The 18,410-nt window shown below is 33.2% G+C and overlaps 2 protein-coding genes across 3 annotated transcripts in view; both read right to left on the reverse strand.

The window, feature by feature from the left end:
- The window catches only part of LOC117109302 (peripheral plasma membrane protein CASK-like), a 43,778-nt gene extending 39,215 nt beyond the window's left edge, over positions 1-4,563 (reverse strand). The window contains exon 1 of one of the 2 annotated variants that reach the window (XM_033251571.1): positions 3,726-4,563. In XM_033251571.1, the coding sequence (XP_033107462.1) occupies positions 3,726-3,902 (177 nt within the window). In that variant the 5' untranslated portion in view covers positions 3,903-4,563. The remainder of the gene's footprint in view (positions 1-3,725) is intronic. The other variant, XM_033251572.1, reaches the window with a different exon arrangement.
- A 5,973-nt stretch (positions 4,564-10,536) lies between these two features.
- Positions 10,537-18,410, reverse strand: part of LOC117109320 (peripheral plasma membrane protein CASK-like) — a 68,395-nt gene continuing 60,521 nt past the window's right edge. The window contains exons 7-11 of the mRNA XM_033251591.1: positions 17,876-17,978; positions 14,843-15,018; positions 13,171-13,293; positions 11,785-11,868; positions 10,537-10,665 (exon numbers count right to left, since the gene is read on the reverse strand). Of these exons, the coding sequence (XP_033107482.1) occupies positions 10,537-10,665; positions 11,785-11,868; positions 13,171-13,293; positions 14,843-15,018; positions 17,876-17,978 (615 nt within the window). The remainder of the gene's footprint in view (positions 10,666-11,784; positions 11,869-13,170; positions 13,294-14,842; positions 15,019-17,875; positions 17,979-18,410) is intronic.

Here is an 18,410-nt window from a genome sequence, read left to right on the forward strand (position 1 = left end):
AGTATAAGATATACTCGAAGTATCAAAATGCACGCCATCATGTTGGGATTCAATATTTTGACATAATTATGTCATGATCAGGAATGAAAAATTATCCATATTTCCAAGCTTATATGTTTGTTTGTTATATGTTTATATGTTTGTTTGTGTTTGACCGATCAAAATATTACCCCTAGTAGGTAACATAGTTATGTATAAACTAAAGATCAAAGCATTCTTACCCTACTGATCAAAGCTACCTACAAAAACAAAAAAAGTTCCTTTGAAGCTTTAAGCCCATTGTTAAGCAAAGGGTGTAGCCTACACAGCAAATGTTTCTTTAAACAATAGGAGAGACCAGTTTTGGGAACTGTCTGTAATGTCAGTATTAGAAAATATTAAACCTAATTTATTACTTACATTACAGCCCACATTATCATTTTCAAATATACCTTGCAAACCTTAAAAACACATTGGAATGCCTCACAATTTTGTGCATGATCATTTATAACACTATCAGATCGTGAAGAACGTTCTTAAGCTGCAATGATGTAGCTTTAGCCTACAGTTAGTCAATGTAATGCTACAATGATATGTTATGGTATTTTAAAATGCTGTCACAGACAGACATTGGGATGCTGCACAAGTTAATCTTTTGACATCAGTCAATCAACATTTGCATAGCACCAAAATCACAGGCAGTGTTCATTGTTGCGAACTCTACATTACTAGCATTATTATTAATATGTTATTTGCTCATAATATTCAGTAATCCTAACTTCCTCAGATTCAGCCTTCAACAGCTGCATAAAAACATTAGACTTTATTTGTCAAACTTCCATTCCTTTTATAATTATAGGCATATGCCTAAAGCTGCTTACATTTTCGTGTTAACCCCAACATAACGTAACAGACACCCGCTCTAAGGGGATGGTACATGATACCGAGTAATGTGGATAAGGGAACATAAAGCCTAAATACAAATGTAAACATTTGTAAAGCAATACCCCATTCAGAGATGAGAATACATTAATTCGTACATTAGCGATGTATATTATTGCAGACGTTGCTAAATTGAAAATATTTTTTATCAGGTCGTTTACCTTCGGAGGTGTAGAAAAACATGCTCGCATTTCACATATGAGTCCTCAAACCAAAAAGACATGACTGTGCTTATTAAGCCCAGGGTGAATATTATCTAGGTTTTACAATTTTTATAAGAATGTTTATAAAAGGTATTTTTGTCCGTCAATTGCCCGCTGTCTATTAATTAAGGAGCAACGTAAAAAAAACTATAGATAATATTTTGTAATCTTCACATGACCTACTATTATTATCACAAGACCCTAATATTGTCATATGACCATATTTTGTGACATCATCAGTTCCTTAGAATGTTTGTTTGCTATTAGAGAGCATTTCAGAGGTAATGTGTAGTGACGGGCTGTGGGACTGAGTGACAGTAATCAGGTGTTTGGCGAGCAAGCAATCAATCTCTATAATTGCAGCATCTCAACATCCAACTTATATAGTCAACTGCTACAATTTTCATGCTACTTCGATAATCTATGCTTACCTATAACTCTCACATTATTTACTTATAACATATCCAACTTAATTGTACTTTATTCTGCAATATTTATGTTACATAATGATCTCTGCACATGTACAACATATCAAACTTGTATACTTCTGTTTTTGCTTTTTTTTTAATATCATAGGCACATTCCGCTAGATGGTCATGTAACGTATAGTGGGTATCAATTGTAAACATGCAGCGCGAGCAATGCTCGGTAATAGGAAAATGTGTGGATGATGTTGAATAATGTTGGTTGGAATTCCAGTAACTACACCAAATTGATTGTAAATTGAAATTGAGTGTTTTAGCATAACGGTTTGCTAATGTTCCAAAAGACACTGGCGCAAACATTATGATTTTTTTTTTTTTTTGAGAAATGCTAGGCCTAGGCCCCAGCATGTCTACAGCTGTTTAGGTAGGCCTATGCATGAGAGTCTTTGATCCGCAACGTGCCTTTAATTGCTAGTTATTTCTCACGTTAATGATGGGTGAATATTTTAGAAACCATAACATTACCCTTCTTCATACTTTAACATTGATCGCACAATAAATTCTCCATAGTTATACTCACTATATGTCATGTGACCGGCTGTAAACAAACCTTGCAGAACGTGTCTATTAAGTGCAAGTTTCACGTTCCCGCCCTCATCAAATTTCATAGCCGCATGGAAAAATTTACTATTTACCATTATTCTAAAATTATAATTTTTCTATAAAAAATTAAAATAATGACAATCTGAAAGTTTGTTGCCAAAGCCTAAGAGGTGGAAACATTAATGGCAGAATACATTACCAAAGATTCACTTTACTGCTTTTACAACGTTTATTATTTACACAAGGGAAATGCTCAGCAAGAAACTGAACTCCAACCTCAAAGTTGAAAAACGGAATTACTGTGCCAAACTCTTCTACCTGAATATGTGGTTTTTTTAGTAGAAAGTAAAAGTAATAATTATTTTAATTAATAGTCTACAAATAACACACGGCAGAGAAATAATCATCACAAAATGGTAAATTTGATATATATAGAAAGTGTTTATGATGGACCATGAACCACATTTATAAAAACTAGATTTCTTATGTCTATTCTATGTCTCTTTTATGTATTTCCTTCAGTGATAAAATGTAAGGCCTCAATGAAAGCAGGTAACAATCCCACATCATAATACATATTTTGAAGTACAAGATCTACATTTCAGCTTATTTTTCTGTGCTATAATTTTACGGTTTGTCTACGATCCATGCTAATTTGTCTCTTCATATCATTACAACTTCTACAACCTCTAGATTTTTTTTACTGTTTTTATTTTCATGTTTCTTTTACAAAAACGTGCATACATCACATTCACTGGCTGGATTTCTTGTGTGCGTGCCTCAGTTTAATCATTGTTCAACGAACCATGTCGGCTAGACATACATCTTTAGGAGGTAATCGCAAGCAGAATCATATTCATATGAAAGGAAATAACATAATACAAAGATAACTACAATCATTAATTTTTATCACTACATGTAAGTTCTATATACGAGTGCCTCATTTTGTTTGCTTTGTTATTTTTTTGCTGAAATCACTGAAAATTTGATAATAAAAATATCATTGCAAAGAAAATTGTTGACTCAAGCCTGTGGAAGTAGAAACGTATCAAGGAACAATGCTGGTAGCAAGGGTTTGCTGCTTTGGTGTTGTTTGCCACATTTTTTCAAGGTCATTTTTATTGTTTAAGCACAGAATGAGTTCAAATAAGCACAGAATGAGTTCAAAATACCACAGGAAACACTTGAAATATAATATAGGACCCTAGTCTAACCCTTGAAGATCAAGGTTTGGGATCTAATACAGGAAGGTCGGGAGCCTTATCCCGTTAGAATTGGGAACAAGCGCAGGAAAGCTTAGACCTATACCCTTAAAAAATGACTGGGAGTTGGCATGCAAACAGGTCAAGAACCTAAGCTATACAGGAAAAGCTGGGAGCTAATACAGGAAAGACAGGGACCTCAAACAGGAAGGGCTAGTACTGAGATTCAGTAATGTACACATACTAATTGCTGTCAACAAAGACAAAAGATAATAAGCCATACCATAGGCCTTCTACTCTATAACTGTTAAAATAATAATAGTAACATATTGCACGTTGCACGACCCCAGATTCTTTGCAAGGTCACTTACCCAATGTTCAAATGCTTTATTCATATCTAGGTTATTGTTCACTGGACAAGTAGTTTTCTTCTCTTTTTCTTTTGCACCAGGGTCACATTTAGATTTTGAGCGCCGTGATGACGGTGACGGTGGTGGTTTGTGATTTTGCATCCCTAGCATGGCGTCTGCGTTCAATGCTGAAAACATGTTGAATGCTTCAGAAATAAGCAAAACTTGTAACTACGATAAATTTATAATGTAATATGATCCAAGAAACGATTTAAAGAAGATAAAAATGGTCATCTCAATATTCCAAAAGAAAGTAGCCGTGACTGTAACGGAACTCATCAATATTTCATCGTAATTATTCGCCGATTGGAAATGCCTGGACAGCAATTTGAATTGTACACAATACCATGTAAAGATAAAAATGATATATTTCTCCTCGTTGCTTCATTTATCAATGGATTAGATCAGCGTGAATAACGAACAGACTGTTGTCATCTGAGCATGTGTGGTAGGAGATAGAAATCAATGATTGATTGGTAATAACAGTAATGGATCAAACCATACTCTCTTGAAACAAGCTTAGAAAGTCATTCTCCCTCGCAATTAATCAGCCTCTAAAATTATAATCTGAGGAAGTTGTATGTCAGGATGTTGTCCGTTATCGCAGGCATTCAGCAAACCCTCTTTACCACATGATGGTACTACCGCTGATAAATATATTCTACTTTCTTGACTGTTATGAATTTTAAAATAGTTTGTTGTAACTTGTGGTGAGCTGGAATGCTACCGTAGTTTACACAAACGGCAGGATATGTTAGAGAAGACGTTTGTATATGTTGAAGTGGCAGAATTGGACCAACACTTGGTCAATCCAAATGCTGTCAGCCGGAAATCTACCCACATCGGTTCTCTCAATGGAGGGAACTTCACCAGACCATACCATTATGCATCAGGGGGTGTTTCTAAAACATTACCACATATACTAATTTTGAAATCAATACAAGGCGGAAAAAGATTTATGTTTGACAGGTGCAGTATCTTTGATATCTTTAAATATTAGCATTGTGGATTAATGTGCAACAAAAGGTGTTCTAGATATATGATCATGATTGATCAACCCCCCTGGATGAAAAATAGACATGACCCAAAATCCACCTATTAGGTCTAATTTAATCAAGTGCCCAGGAGTGCACAATAACAAGGGAATTGTGAGATGTTCAATATATACCTCCTTCAACCTCTGTTATTAAATAATTGTGCACAGTGTGCGTCCAATAATTATCCAATAAATTTTATATCATTCATTGGTGATTAGGTTTCATCAACTGCTAATGTATTCATCATGTTTATGTTTCCAATTATGTGTTGTCATCATATCAGAGGACTGTTTCTATTTCAAAATGAAAACAAATTACCATCTTTTTCCTCAAATAATATTTAAGATGGAAATCTTTAGTAATCAAGACTATCAAATTTGATCTGTTTAAAATATAAATTCACATTTAAGAGGTTATGATAGTTATGTTTGGGGGAAAAAAACAGTATAAGGCCAAATAAATATACTTATTTAGCATCACAATATTCATTGCCAATATGTTATATACTATTGACTCAGATCGTCTGTCATGCACAACCTCTCACAAATACCTCAGCATAACTTTCCCTCATGATCTTTCATGGTTAGCACACGTTTCCACTGTCTCCACCAAATCGCTTCAGATTCTCGGTTTTATTAAATGCTTTGTTGCTTATAATGACCCCAAAATCCTCCTTTGCCTTTTCAATGCTCTCTGTAAGCCCATAATTGAGTACGCAGCTCCAGTATGGGTTCCCCATCAAATACAGCACATTTCTGCTATTAATAAGCCTCTGCACCTTGTCACCAAACTTTGTGTTAGAAAGAATTTACAGACTGACTTAATTTATTGAAATTATCTACTAGATCAGAGACTTATATATCATAGCATTATTTTTATCATTATCATCAAGTGTCTTTATAATTTTAATGATTTTAACATCTTTGATTTTATTGAGATTAATAACCGTAATCTCCATACTAAGATTTTTAAACATAAGTTTGCTAGGACAAATTCTTTTAAGAACTAGCTTTTTATCAATTTTCCTCGTTTGTGGCAATCTATATCCCCTGAAATAAGAATGCTTATTCTAGATAGTTTTAATTGTTTTAAAAATTCATTTTATAATCCTATATGTTCTCTGCAAATTGTTTAACTTGAATCTTATTATAATGTAAATTTTAATAACAATAGTCTATTGGTTATCTATGTGTATATTTTTATGTATAGCCACTTGATAGTGCTATTGCCCTTTTGGATATCATCAGGTAATGAACATCTTGTTTGTTGTATTTTTTTTGTCCTGCTTTTACCTGGATATTGAATTATGAATAAAAGTGAAAAATCACCACATCCACCTAAATTTTCAATTCAAAATAAAAGGCAGGAAATTTTTTAATTAAAAAAAAATGAATATTGTCCAAGAAATGGTAATCAAAATAAAATGTTTTCACCAGCCAGGTGTAATATTCATTGTAAGCCTATTGAAAATTATTAATTTTAACACTCTCTTTGTTTTGGAACAATTTCTTTGTTTTGACTAACTTTGTTCATAATGTTGAAAAATACAAAAATAGGATCATGCTTAGTGGGTGTGTGAGTTAGTAGCATGCAATCCAAGTTGTGGCATGGCCTGCTAAAATAGCATCTAATTCAACGAGGATTCGTTGATTACTAATACTTTGTAGATTGATTGTATAAAAAAATTGCCCTTCCCCACCTAAATTTTGTTGAGATGCGATGCTAAACAAGTTTTTTTTTTATTTGGCCTAATATATTTATAAATATTGAAATATTTAAAATGTAATGTTTTATAGCCAGACAGGCATAGGAATGGGTAATATAGATTTTTACAAATTAAATACTGTACTGAGGGAAAAGGGATATTGATACACACTATATTGAATTGTATTTAATTGATATTTTATTAGCCGTTCCCTACTGTTTTTTTTTTTTAAATATCCATTCCCTTTAATGTCTTAGAATATTAAATTGTAATATATAAGATATAAAATTTCTCCTCCCCTCCCTTCTCACAACCTCCCCATTTTCCCAAGTCTGGCTTTAAAGCTAAATAGCAATGATACAGTAAAAATTTATCAACAACAGTATTTCCACTATAAAGTGGGAGGCAGACTGAAAAGATGGGTTACCTTATAAACGATAACAACAATAATAGTGGACTTATTTGAGAATGCTTTGTGTAAGTATAGGCAGGATCATCCTAGACAAACTTGACCGAAGGCCCCGGTGATTACACCTGCCTACAACCCCAGGCTATTATTCCAGTCCCGGTCAAATAAATGTCCTAGTTCTATTGCATCACTATGAAAAGCTACAGTATGTAGAAAGGACCATATCACTCCATATACCATCAAACCTATCCTATGTCTGGATATGAAAACATATATAAAATCATCATTCTTGATCATTCAGGCTATGCATGAGGAAAGGTCACTAATACTTATCATACATAGAGCATGAAGTCAATTCTACTTGCTATCCATGCTAAGTCTGAGGATGAGGTCATTTCTACTTGTCATACAGGCCAGGGCATCTATATCCTTTCACTTGGCTTTATCACAGCTCTAGGCCATGATTATGCAAACTATGCTGGATAGATTGTCCGAATTCCATTTATAATCAAATTTGATATTTGATATAAACTATCATAGGTACTTTTTGATCTTTAGTTTACGAAACACATGTTTCGTTATTACTAATGTTATTAACATTTATCCACTTGTAATTAGTTATCTAAAGGCACTTAATTAGAAAATCTTTACAAGGTTATGAGCATGCTCTCGGATATTATACTGTAATTATAATGCCTAACGATGAGAAGAAACATCAACAATAGTATCTGAATATAAATTCAAAAAAAGAGTGGAAAATGGGAAGGAAAAATTAAAACCGAACTAAAGACCAAATTTCATCAGACGTATTAATACTCTCATGTAAAATTAGAGAAAACGGACTGCCAACGTATTGTGATGCCTTTACGTACAGATATCAGCCTGACTCTGGGAGTTCAGTGGATTTTCAAAGAAATATATGATTCTCTGCAGCAGCTAAAAAGATGGTTATGACCACATGAATTATGGACAAACATCTTTCCCCATAGAGGGCTCACTTTATGTTAATGGTTCAAATATAATGAAGTGTTTTGTTCTTCATTCTACAAAATGGCACAACAAATTACTGATTCCAGTGAGAATATCACAGTAAACCTCTTCTATTAAATTATTCATTTTGGAACAATTGCCTATGCAACACATAGTCAGAGCTTTTGCAGCGAGAGGGGGGAGCATTTAACAATTTTATAGTTAGTAATCAGCCTATCAGGTTCCCACATGTAGGAAAACAACATCAAGAGAGTAGGATCTAATAACTAGGATAATGAAGTGAAGGGACCTTGTTGGCATACTGAGCTATATAAAACCAATCTATTATTAATATTGGTGAATCAAACTACTGATCTAAAAGGTAAACCAAGGCATGGCCAAGGTAGTACTTGAGTTTCCATTCACTGTCTAATGTTTTTCCTAATAGTAGCCAGACTATAGAGGGCTAATATCTTTTTGTCTCATAACAGCCAGTCAATAGAGGGCTCACATCATAAACCTATCATGCCAAATTTATATTAATAGTATATCCTTCTATTTTGATTGGTTTTGAGAAATAATCTCTTCCATCTTTTATAACTCCTCTACCTAATACATATTAATAACATAAATTAATTAACATTGATTAATTACCCAAAATTTCAATATAAATTTTTCAGTCAACAAGTTGTCGTAATCTTGAAGGCTCCGATGAGGGCAGTATAATTGAGGCAGTAGATTTAAAGAAGATCTATTAATCAATTAGCAAGTGTTTCTAGGGCTCCTCATGAGGGCAGTATAATAAAGGCAGTAGATCTAAAAACAAGATCTATTATTCAATTAGCCGAGTGTTTCTAGAGCTCCTAATCGGAACTAAAAATCACAAATACAATATCATGCAGTCAATTTACCATCTCAATAATCCCATGACCATACTACAATACAAGCCAAGGTATCTAAATCTGGCTGGAAGTGGACAGCATGCTCGAACTCCCAACCACTAGGTTGAAAACCTAAACACACAACTGGCTTCCTCAAACTTGCAAGATAAATTCCTGATATATTCAAAATATCAGTTATTTTTTCCTTTGATGTCAATGAAATTTCTAAAGACAAGACTCACCCATTCCATCCGATGAATCAATCACGCAATACAATAAATGCAATCTATCAACTGATCAGTTATTATAAATATCAATCTACAAAATGATCACTTGTTTTTATGGATATGAGATAAATTCTTGATACATTCAAAAGACTTAAGATAGCATAATACATATTCCAAGTATCGAAATGCATGCCATCGTGTCGGGATCCAATATTTCGACATTAATTATGTCATCATCAGGAATGATTACTATTTTTTCATTATAATCACAGACAACTAAGAAATCAATCAATCAAATAGATCAATCAACTGACAACCTATTCCATTAATCTAGCAAATGATTAACTGATTGATCAATATCTGTCTCTTATACACATCTAGATGTGTATAAGAGACAGCTAATACAGCAGTGCAATTCAATACAGATACAGTATACGAGACAAAAAAGAAAAAAAAAAAGACACCATCCATCAATAATAATAGTGTATTCATACAGAAGGCCTATATGTTGCCCAAGCCTATACTGCACAAGCCTATACTTTATACAGTTTAACTCGGGCCTAGGCCTAGATGTTGGCGAAATTGTTAAAGAAAGTGCCCTAGAAAAATAATAATAAATAAATATACGCAGTTTTTACGTCAAAGCAAAATATTTAGTAAAATAAAAGTTGCTTGAGAAGTGTTAAGTGATTGTTTTCAATAAAGTAACTAGGATCTGGCACAATTAGATGATAAGTTTGATGGCAATTAGCGTTTTTTGTTGTAAAAAGTGACTTGTTAGAAGGATTATGCAAAAATTAATTAATGGATTACTATTAGTGGAAGAGACGACAAAATGTTTGAATAAAAGAAAACAAGGTCAAGGTCAAAGACTCCTTGCAAAAATTATTTTGAGAGAATTCAGAAAATTGTAAACAAATAACTATGAAAACATTGTAACTAAAACTTTTAGATATCATAGAAATAGCTGTTTTCATTACTATCATTTATTTTTTTAATTGATTCGCATCCAACAGCGAGTAACTCCCGAATTTCAAGGATGGATGATGCGTTATAAACAAAGTCTGTTTATGAGGGCTGGGGAGTGGAAAAAGTCCTGCTGTCATAGGAATTGAACCCAGGATCCTTGGATTAGAAGGCAAGCATCTTAACCACTCCACTATAGTATTTAACTTCACTCATTTCTAGCACGTTATCTTTCAAAAAATTCGTAATTCACATTTACTTGCCAAAGCGAAAGTAAGTGCGTCTACATAACAACACAAACGGTAGGGGATTCTTTTTAAAGACATACCACCTGAAGGTAAAATCTGGAAAAACGCTAAAAAAATTACATCAATACAATGAATTGCTCATTTAAAAAGATCAAATAATCAGATTTCAACGAGACATAGATAGAAATAATTAACTTTCCCTTCATTGAAGTAACAGTAACACTTGCACAATTGACAAACATTTCTTTTAATATTCTAATAACAGAAAGCTATTAACTTAGTTTTTTATTCAAGGGTGGTTTACCTTTAAATAAGCAAATCAATTTTTCTTCATGACTGAAGTTTCAACTTACCGGAGGAGGTTGGATCATCATGACTGAAGTCAGTTAAATGCTTTGTATTTGGGTCACTATAGAAACTTGTAAATTTGCTGCTTGTGACAGCCGCTAGCACAGCTCCCTGTAAATACAAGAAAGCTTTTCATCATTTATACATAAAATATATACTCTAAACCAAATTTAAAACTGATGATGGTTGTAAAGGCAAGCGTAATGTAACATTGTGGTGATGAGGTAAATGGCGATTAAAGATGACTCGAGTGCTCAAGCGGTAAGGCAGAGGCGCTGCTAACTACAGCCTTAACATCGGCGATGGTTCGAGCCACTTCTTGTCCAGGATTCAGTTGGTTGAACCAAGTCTTTTCGGTTAAGGACTTAAGCTTTGTCTACACTGTCAAATTTCATCAAAAAAGCGTCACATAAAATGTGATGGAACATGGAGTTGAACATGTCCAACTTTTTTTGATACAATTTGATAATATGTAATATGACGTCATCATACCCATATATGGGCACATCACATAAAATTTGATAGTGTAGACAAAGCTTTAAAATGGCTTCTGGCTTGAGTGCACTTTAAAGAACACATTCCGTCTTTTGGAAGAGTAGGGGGTTACTTTGATGCTGTGGTTCATTTCAGCCTCTGCCGTTGTGGAATGATGTGAACACAGAAGCGCCTCTTTACAACGACTAGGTTGTCCTGGAACAACTTACATATGCCATTCAGTACAATGATGCTGTGAGTTATGGATTATTATCCTACCTTTAAAAGAAAAGGTGTTGATGATTTGATGGTGTCAACAGGTCTTTTTTTAATTTGTTACAATATTTGGTTAGCTTATTCTTGGGAAAAAGGTCTCTGGTTAGTTTAAATTGACTCTAAGATGTTTGAAACACTGGACCACTGTGTGAGCACTACGCAAGGGGCCTATGCACAGTTATGGATAATGATGATATTATGATGACAAAGACAATGATGATATCATGACGACGATAATGATGATACTAATATTATTTACTTCATCATCACTTTACACATGTGTCATTATGAGGTGTTGGGAGTCAAAATGTAGTATTCAACAGACTTTAACCCAAGACTCTTGGATTGGAAGACGAGCATCTTAATCACAAGGTGTTCATCGTAGTCTACAATACCGCCATCATCATTATCACCATTATTACGTTGAGTTAAGGTATATTTTCACGATGTTGGAAGTAGTCATTCGTCTGTAATGCATACCTTAAGCTTCCTCCTGGCATTGAATTTCTTAAGTTCCTCAACAGTCTCATGCAGATGAATCTTAGGAGCAGTTCTGTCGCGTTCCTACAAAACAATACAAATTTGGATCAATTACTAAGATTTCCTGCCAACCCTAAATATTTATTAGTCTTACTTCTCGCAGGGCTTATAATAATACATGGTAGTATTAATGGTTATGAACAGGTAGTTAGTAATATGTAAAATGACTACATCTATATTCATGCACATGCTTGAAGGAATAGGAAATGAGGTAACTCATATTATAAAAAATAAAAATTAGTATGTTATAAGTTTGATATATAGTGTGGCAGACCCAAATATTTATGTAGCATATAATATTACTTCAGCTTTGTGTGCTACTGAAGTAATTGTTTAAAATCTTTTGGACTGCAGCTGTAGCATGGTTGTTAGATGATTGCCTTTTAATTCCAGGGTCCTGGTTCAAATCCGATTACTAAAACAGGTTCACTCTCTAATCCGGTTACTTTAGCGGATTCACTCTCTAATAGTTACTCGAAGAGGTTAACTCTCTAATCCAGTTACTAGAACAAGTTCCTTTTCATTATACTTAAAGACTAAAAAATAAAATCATTCCATTCTGAAATTGGCAAGTTACTCGCTGTTAGATGTGAAAAAAAAATTTAATTGAATTTATTAATATTACTATTTTAAAAATTATTATTTTCAATAATTATTTAAGTTAATATAATTAGCATTATACATTCATAATTGTTAACAATTATAATAATTTTCATTATTATATTAGTACTTTAAATTAATTTATTCAGGTCAGAAATGTTTAGTGTTTTATGTTTTACAAATATTTTTTTTTTTTTTTTTTTTTTTTTTTCATTCCAAATTTAGAATTCTGAACTAGAAATTATGGCTGGGTCCCTGAGAACCTGCGGTGGCCATATTATGATGCCAGTAGTATATCTCCTCTCACCTAACTCTCATGCGGGTTAATTGAGGAGACGAGCAATCAATTCCAACTAAAACCTGACTTAAACACAGGAAGCAGAACATTACCTCTTGGCAAAAACCATTAATTACTATAAATGCGCTATTTCATAACTAATCACAGGATGAACAGATATAGATGTTTACATTTTAAACAAGCATAACAAAATAAAATGCGGGCTCAAGAAAAATAGGTCTGCCACTTGAAAAACCGAAATGGTTATAACCAAGGATGGGTTTGCAATGATTGAAATGGTTTCATCCTACCTTACACGACCCTCATCCCTAATTTCACCTCGATTAGATCGACCGGAACTCTACAAATTTGGGATTAGATTGTGTATTAAGTGTACTTTATGAGTGATTCAAAGGGGGGATGAGTGAAGAGTGTGTACTCACACTTACCCTCAACCAGGGGTGATCAAGGACCTGTTCCACTGTGATACGTTGGTTTGGGTCGATTTGCAGCATCTTGGTAAGCAAGTCTTTGGCACTGTCTGAGATGTTTTCCCACTGCCTTGGTTTCATCTGTAGAAATACCATCAAAATATTAACAAGAGTAGTTAGAGTAAATGTGTAGCTAGTAAAACTGAATAAACTATATTTCACTTAGCATTTTCAGATGATTAGTGAAGGTGCACTGTGACCCTAAAAGTAATGATAGACAAATACCGGGTAAGTATATACACTTCGTACACTTTATTGGTTTACGAACACAAGATCATTGACATATGTGAGCTGTCGTGGGAAAATGAGTCTTGTGGTATGAAGAAATGAAAAATGAGTTAATGATATATTTAGATAGATGAATATGCAAGCTGTCTTTAAATCATGTTCCTATGTTAAAACATATTTTGCCTCTGATGATAAGCAACTGATAAATTTTATGTTGGTTTTCCTATCGACTTTGAAAAAAAGCTTTACAAAATGTGCCTCAAAAACATGTATACCTTAGGTAACTCAATTCGGAACTTTCGCTACTATGAAATATACATACTAAGCTTATCAGAAAAATTGAAAAACAAATTTTTGTCAAAGTATCACTTCAGATATACTTTCTTGAATATATGAAATTGACCTGGCATACCACAAGAGTCATTTTGTAACGACAGCTCACATATTTTCCGTATTGTGTTGGATGCCATGCAGAATAAAATTTTCTCCTATAAACCATGCTATGTACAAGTTATTGTGTACGCCATTTTCTATCGATAAATTTTGGACAAAAAGACAAATATAGTCTAAATTATAGATCCTTAAAATATAACCAGGCATGTGTTGTTGGGCTAATTTAAGTCACAGTCTGTCCATCTACATACCTATCTGTCTCATGTTCATGATGCTTCATAATACTATTGATACTCAAAATTATGACACTGAAAATTTGAAGTACTATCCTGTATATAGCGAAGCCATACAGTGTGCATCATCTTGATGGTCAAATCAAGCAGTATATCCTTTGTCTCTATTCATTCCTGTCAGTCTCTCTGTTCTATAAAACTACCTCTGTGCTTATCTGTCCATTTATCTGCCTGCGAGTCCATCTAGACTATCTGCCTATCTTAGAGCCCAATTAAACATAACTATGACTAACTATGACTGACTTAAAACGACTGTTACGTTCGCGGTTGGTATTTGAAGTCGACTCAGGGTCGCACTGCGAACGTTCACACTTTTTCCTTTGCGCTAGGTTTTTGCGTGAAATGTTATGGTATAAGATGTCAAGGTTAAATAAATAAGGTTGACATAGATAAATAAATAATAATAATTTTTATAATAATAAAACAAATAAATAAGGTTTTTTTTAATAAATAAATAAGGTTAATGTTATGGTATAAGATGTCAAGGTTAAATAAAAAAATAAATAAGGTTGACCGCTACAAAGCGACATTGGCAACCCAGGTTCGGTTTACGTTCAGATAGGAAGATGAGTCAAGCAGACTTTAAAATCAGACTAAATTTAGGTTGGTTCTGGGCCCTGAGGCGTAGTAGTGTGATTGGGCTCTTAGATGAGGATAGTAATAGTAATGATTATCATAATGAACAAGGCAATGTAAATATTGTAGCAAAGCCTTACATTGTACCGTCCTTTGATGATCATATCAAAGAGTCTTTCTTTTGTACCAAAAAATGGCAGACTACCACTCAGAAGAATGTACATCATCACACCGCAGCCCCAGATATCCACCGGTTTCCCATATGGCTGGCGCTTCACCACTTCCGGGGCCATGAAATGCGGCGTTCCAATACGACCTAAAAAAAAAACAAACACACAAGTAAAGCATATAAATGACTGGTAATCACTTTAACATTTTGATACAAACAGTGGGGTGCCAGCGATTGATGGAACAGACATATGTAACAGGCAGGTATACAAAAGCATTCATACATAAACAAATTTTTAAAAAATATATAAATTAAATAAACAACATTGAAAGCATTGAGTGCTCACTTAAATCAACTTCAGGAGCAATTTAAACCTATTAATATCCCGCTTAATTTGATTACCCTTTCAGCCAATTATTTAGTACGGAACTTAATGCTTCATAAACTAAGTCTCATTAGGAGGGTTGGGAAATAAGTTGTTTAAGCGATTATTAAAAAAGCTCGGCTTCTACAGGACTTGTAACCTGGACCCTGGAATTAAAGGGCAAGCAACTTAACCACCACGCCACAGCGCCGCTATGATATTAAATAATAAACAAATAACAACATACAGCTACCTTGTGACAATAAACATTTCACTATTATTAACAAATTTATCAAAAATACACATATTAGCAAAGATGAACCTTAAATAAAAATCACACATAGATGAAAAAAAAAAAAAACTATTTTAGCATATGATTTTAAATCTTTGTAGCTTTGGATATCTCTGATACCATCCTCAACAAAATGATTAAATTTGTCATTCAATATACATCATGCTCTTTGTTTTAACAATATCTTGATTTCAATCTACTCCCAGACCATGTAGATAAATTTAATTCATACCTGTAAGCTAATCTCTAAAGCCTTGGCATTACTAACATATTTTAGCTTGTCAAGTTCAACAATGTTTGATCAGAAATGGAAACACAAAATGTGTTTGATAAGATATCTAACACTGACCAAAAATTTCTCTGCTAAGTTTGACAAACAAAAATATAAGAAGTATTACACTCAGTTTTAGATGTATTTCAACATTGCTTTTTTGATGTACAAGCTGACTCAATTATTAATAAATAATTTCTAAGATTAGTTGATTGTAATGATGTGACAGTGTATGACTACATTGATTGGTGTTACTGTAATATATTGTGTATATTATATTGACAACTGTTTAGTTAGTAAAATAACAATTGTGTTATAAATTTAATTTCTGCACACTTCTAATTAAGACTCCCAACCAATGTTAAAGGACCATCAACCATATATATATTGGGGGGTCAAATTCATTTATAAATTCAAATTTGAAATGTTAATGAATATTTATAATACTTTTGTTGGTAGTCATGGTGAGGGTGGTGATGATGATGACGATGATGATGATGATGATAGTGAAGATAATAATGAAAATAACGATGAAGATGATATTAATAATTAATTATTGATATTAATAACAATGATGATTGTGGTGGTAGTGAAGATGATAATGATGATAATTAATGATAATATGACATTGGTGATGATTATAATCAGATAAAATTAACATATAATTAACAGATTGGGAAAATGATGTCGATAATTCTGAAAAAAATGATGATGATGATTACATGTGAATCAGATAATTTATAAAATGAATGATCACTGTGGGATGTTATGGTACTTTTGTCTTGTAACATCTACACCACATTTCATTAAGATGCCAATTCGTTTGAGACTTGAGCAATAAAAACACTGCAGTACTTAATTGCTAACTTTGTATGAACAATAGCGCTTTGACATCAACATTCCATCACACGACAAACAACGGTGCAATGGGATTTCTCCCTAATGGACAGAGAGCAGTGACGTATCTACGGGGGTGGGCGGGGACGTACACTCTCCTCCTAGAAAAAGCTTGCGCCGCCTCCACAATTATCCCTGAATGGAAATTTTCAAAGCAAAAAAATCTAGTAAAGATTAGTTAAGAACTCAACTCATTTTGGTAGCTAGCATCTCCTCAATCGAGCATGGAACCCTCCCATCTCAAATTTGCACCGCCCCTTCCAATTAGCTTCCCATTTCAAGACGCCCAGATACGCCACTGACAGGCAGATTTCTGGCCATCAATCCATGATCTATCCATCTTCTCTCTCTCACTCAATACAAACACATTATCACTATATACTGTACAAAGTGATTTGAAATGAATTGCGAGGGCAAAATTTTCAAGTGGTGAAGAACTGACCCGAGATGGAAACTGCACCATGATAGCAATAAATGAAGAAGCAAATACACATAAAAGCTAGTAAACACCGTAAATAATTCAATCATTAGAAAATGTTAGTAAACAGAGAGTAAATACTTTATTTATATATAATTATAGGAAAACAAATTTTTATCAAAAATTCAACAGTTAGAAAATGTTAGTAAATAGACTGTAAATAACTCATTTATGTACTAATTTTAGGGAAATACTGTTTATATAGTTTATTAAAAGTTAGAAAATGTTAGTAAGCAGAATAAATAATTAATTTATAAAGTAATTTTTAGGAAATATAGTTTTATTAAAAATGTGTGACATATTAAACGTTAAAAATTGTCATAATAATGCTACTCTCATTATATACAATAAACTCATATTAATTGAAAAGTCTGTGACGACCCAAAGAGACTTCACTTCTAAAACGGGCATAAATATTACCTTTCCTATGTATACATTTGCTAATATCAATCTAAATGATTTCTCAAAGTATTTTCCAGTAGAAAAGATTTATCTGTTTATCATACAATAACTTATTTGATCATTTGAAAAAACTAATATATAATATATTAGGTGGTTTAATAAGCCTATTCCTGCACTAGCATAGTATTATCACTATTATAATCATAAAGAATTGCATCTACGTTCACATCAGAGTTTACAAAGTGCTTAATAAGACAGTAATTAATTATGAATTTTTTGTTAAGGTATTATAAGGCTTACCTCCAGCTATTAAACCAGACTCAGGAAGCTGAATTGCAATACCAAAGCCTCCTAGTTTTACTGGCGCAGAATTCTCCTTTGTAGCTAACAAAACACAATGTGGCTAAAGCAATACAAAGAAAAAAACTGATAAAATATGCACATATGTTATCATTATGAACATAGATGAGAGAAAATGTTAAGATCAAAGAAAAACAACAACATTCTAAAAGCCAACGCAGGCAGCATCGTACAACACTTGCTTGAAGCAATTTATTCTCAAGGACAGACTTTACTTCGTCATAAGACTATTAAACATTTAATATTCTACGACATTCCTCAACGCAGACCTACTGCATCGGCACACAGACCAGACAAAACAAAACATTGTGTCGGCCTGTGTCGTAGGACACTGTCTAAGTCGGCACTGATGTGTAATAATAATAATAACAATAATAATAATTTGCAATTTGTATTTGTAATGACTTTTATAATATTTAGTTGTTTTTGTTCATTCATTCACTCGCTCACTTGTTCACTGGACTCTATTCACAAT

Source organism: Anneissia japonica, unplaced genomic scaffold (assembly GCF_011630105.1).
Source record: "Anneissia japonica isolate Jap-2015-1 unplaced genomic scaffold, ASM1163010v1 scaffold287761_len698747_cov189, whole genome shotgun sequence".
Taxonomy (NCBI): domain Eukaryota; kingdom Metazoa; phylum Echinodermata; class Crinoidea; order Comatulida; family Comatulidae; genus Anneissia; species Anneissia japonica.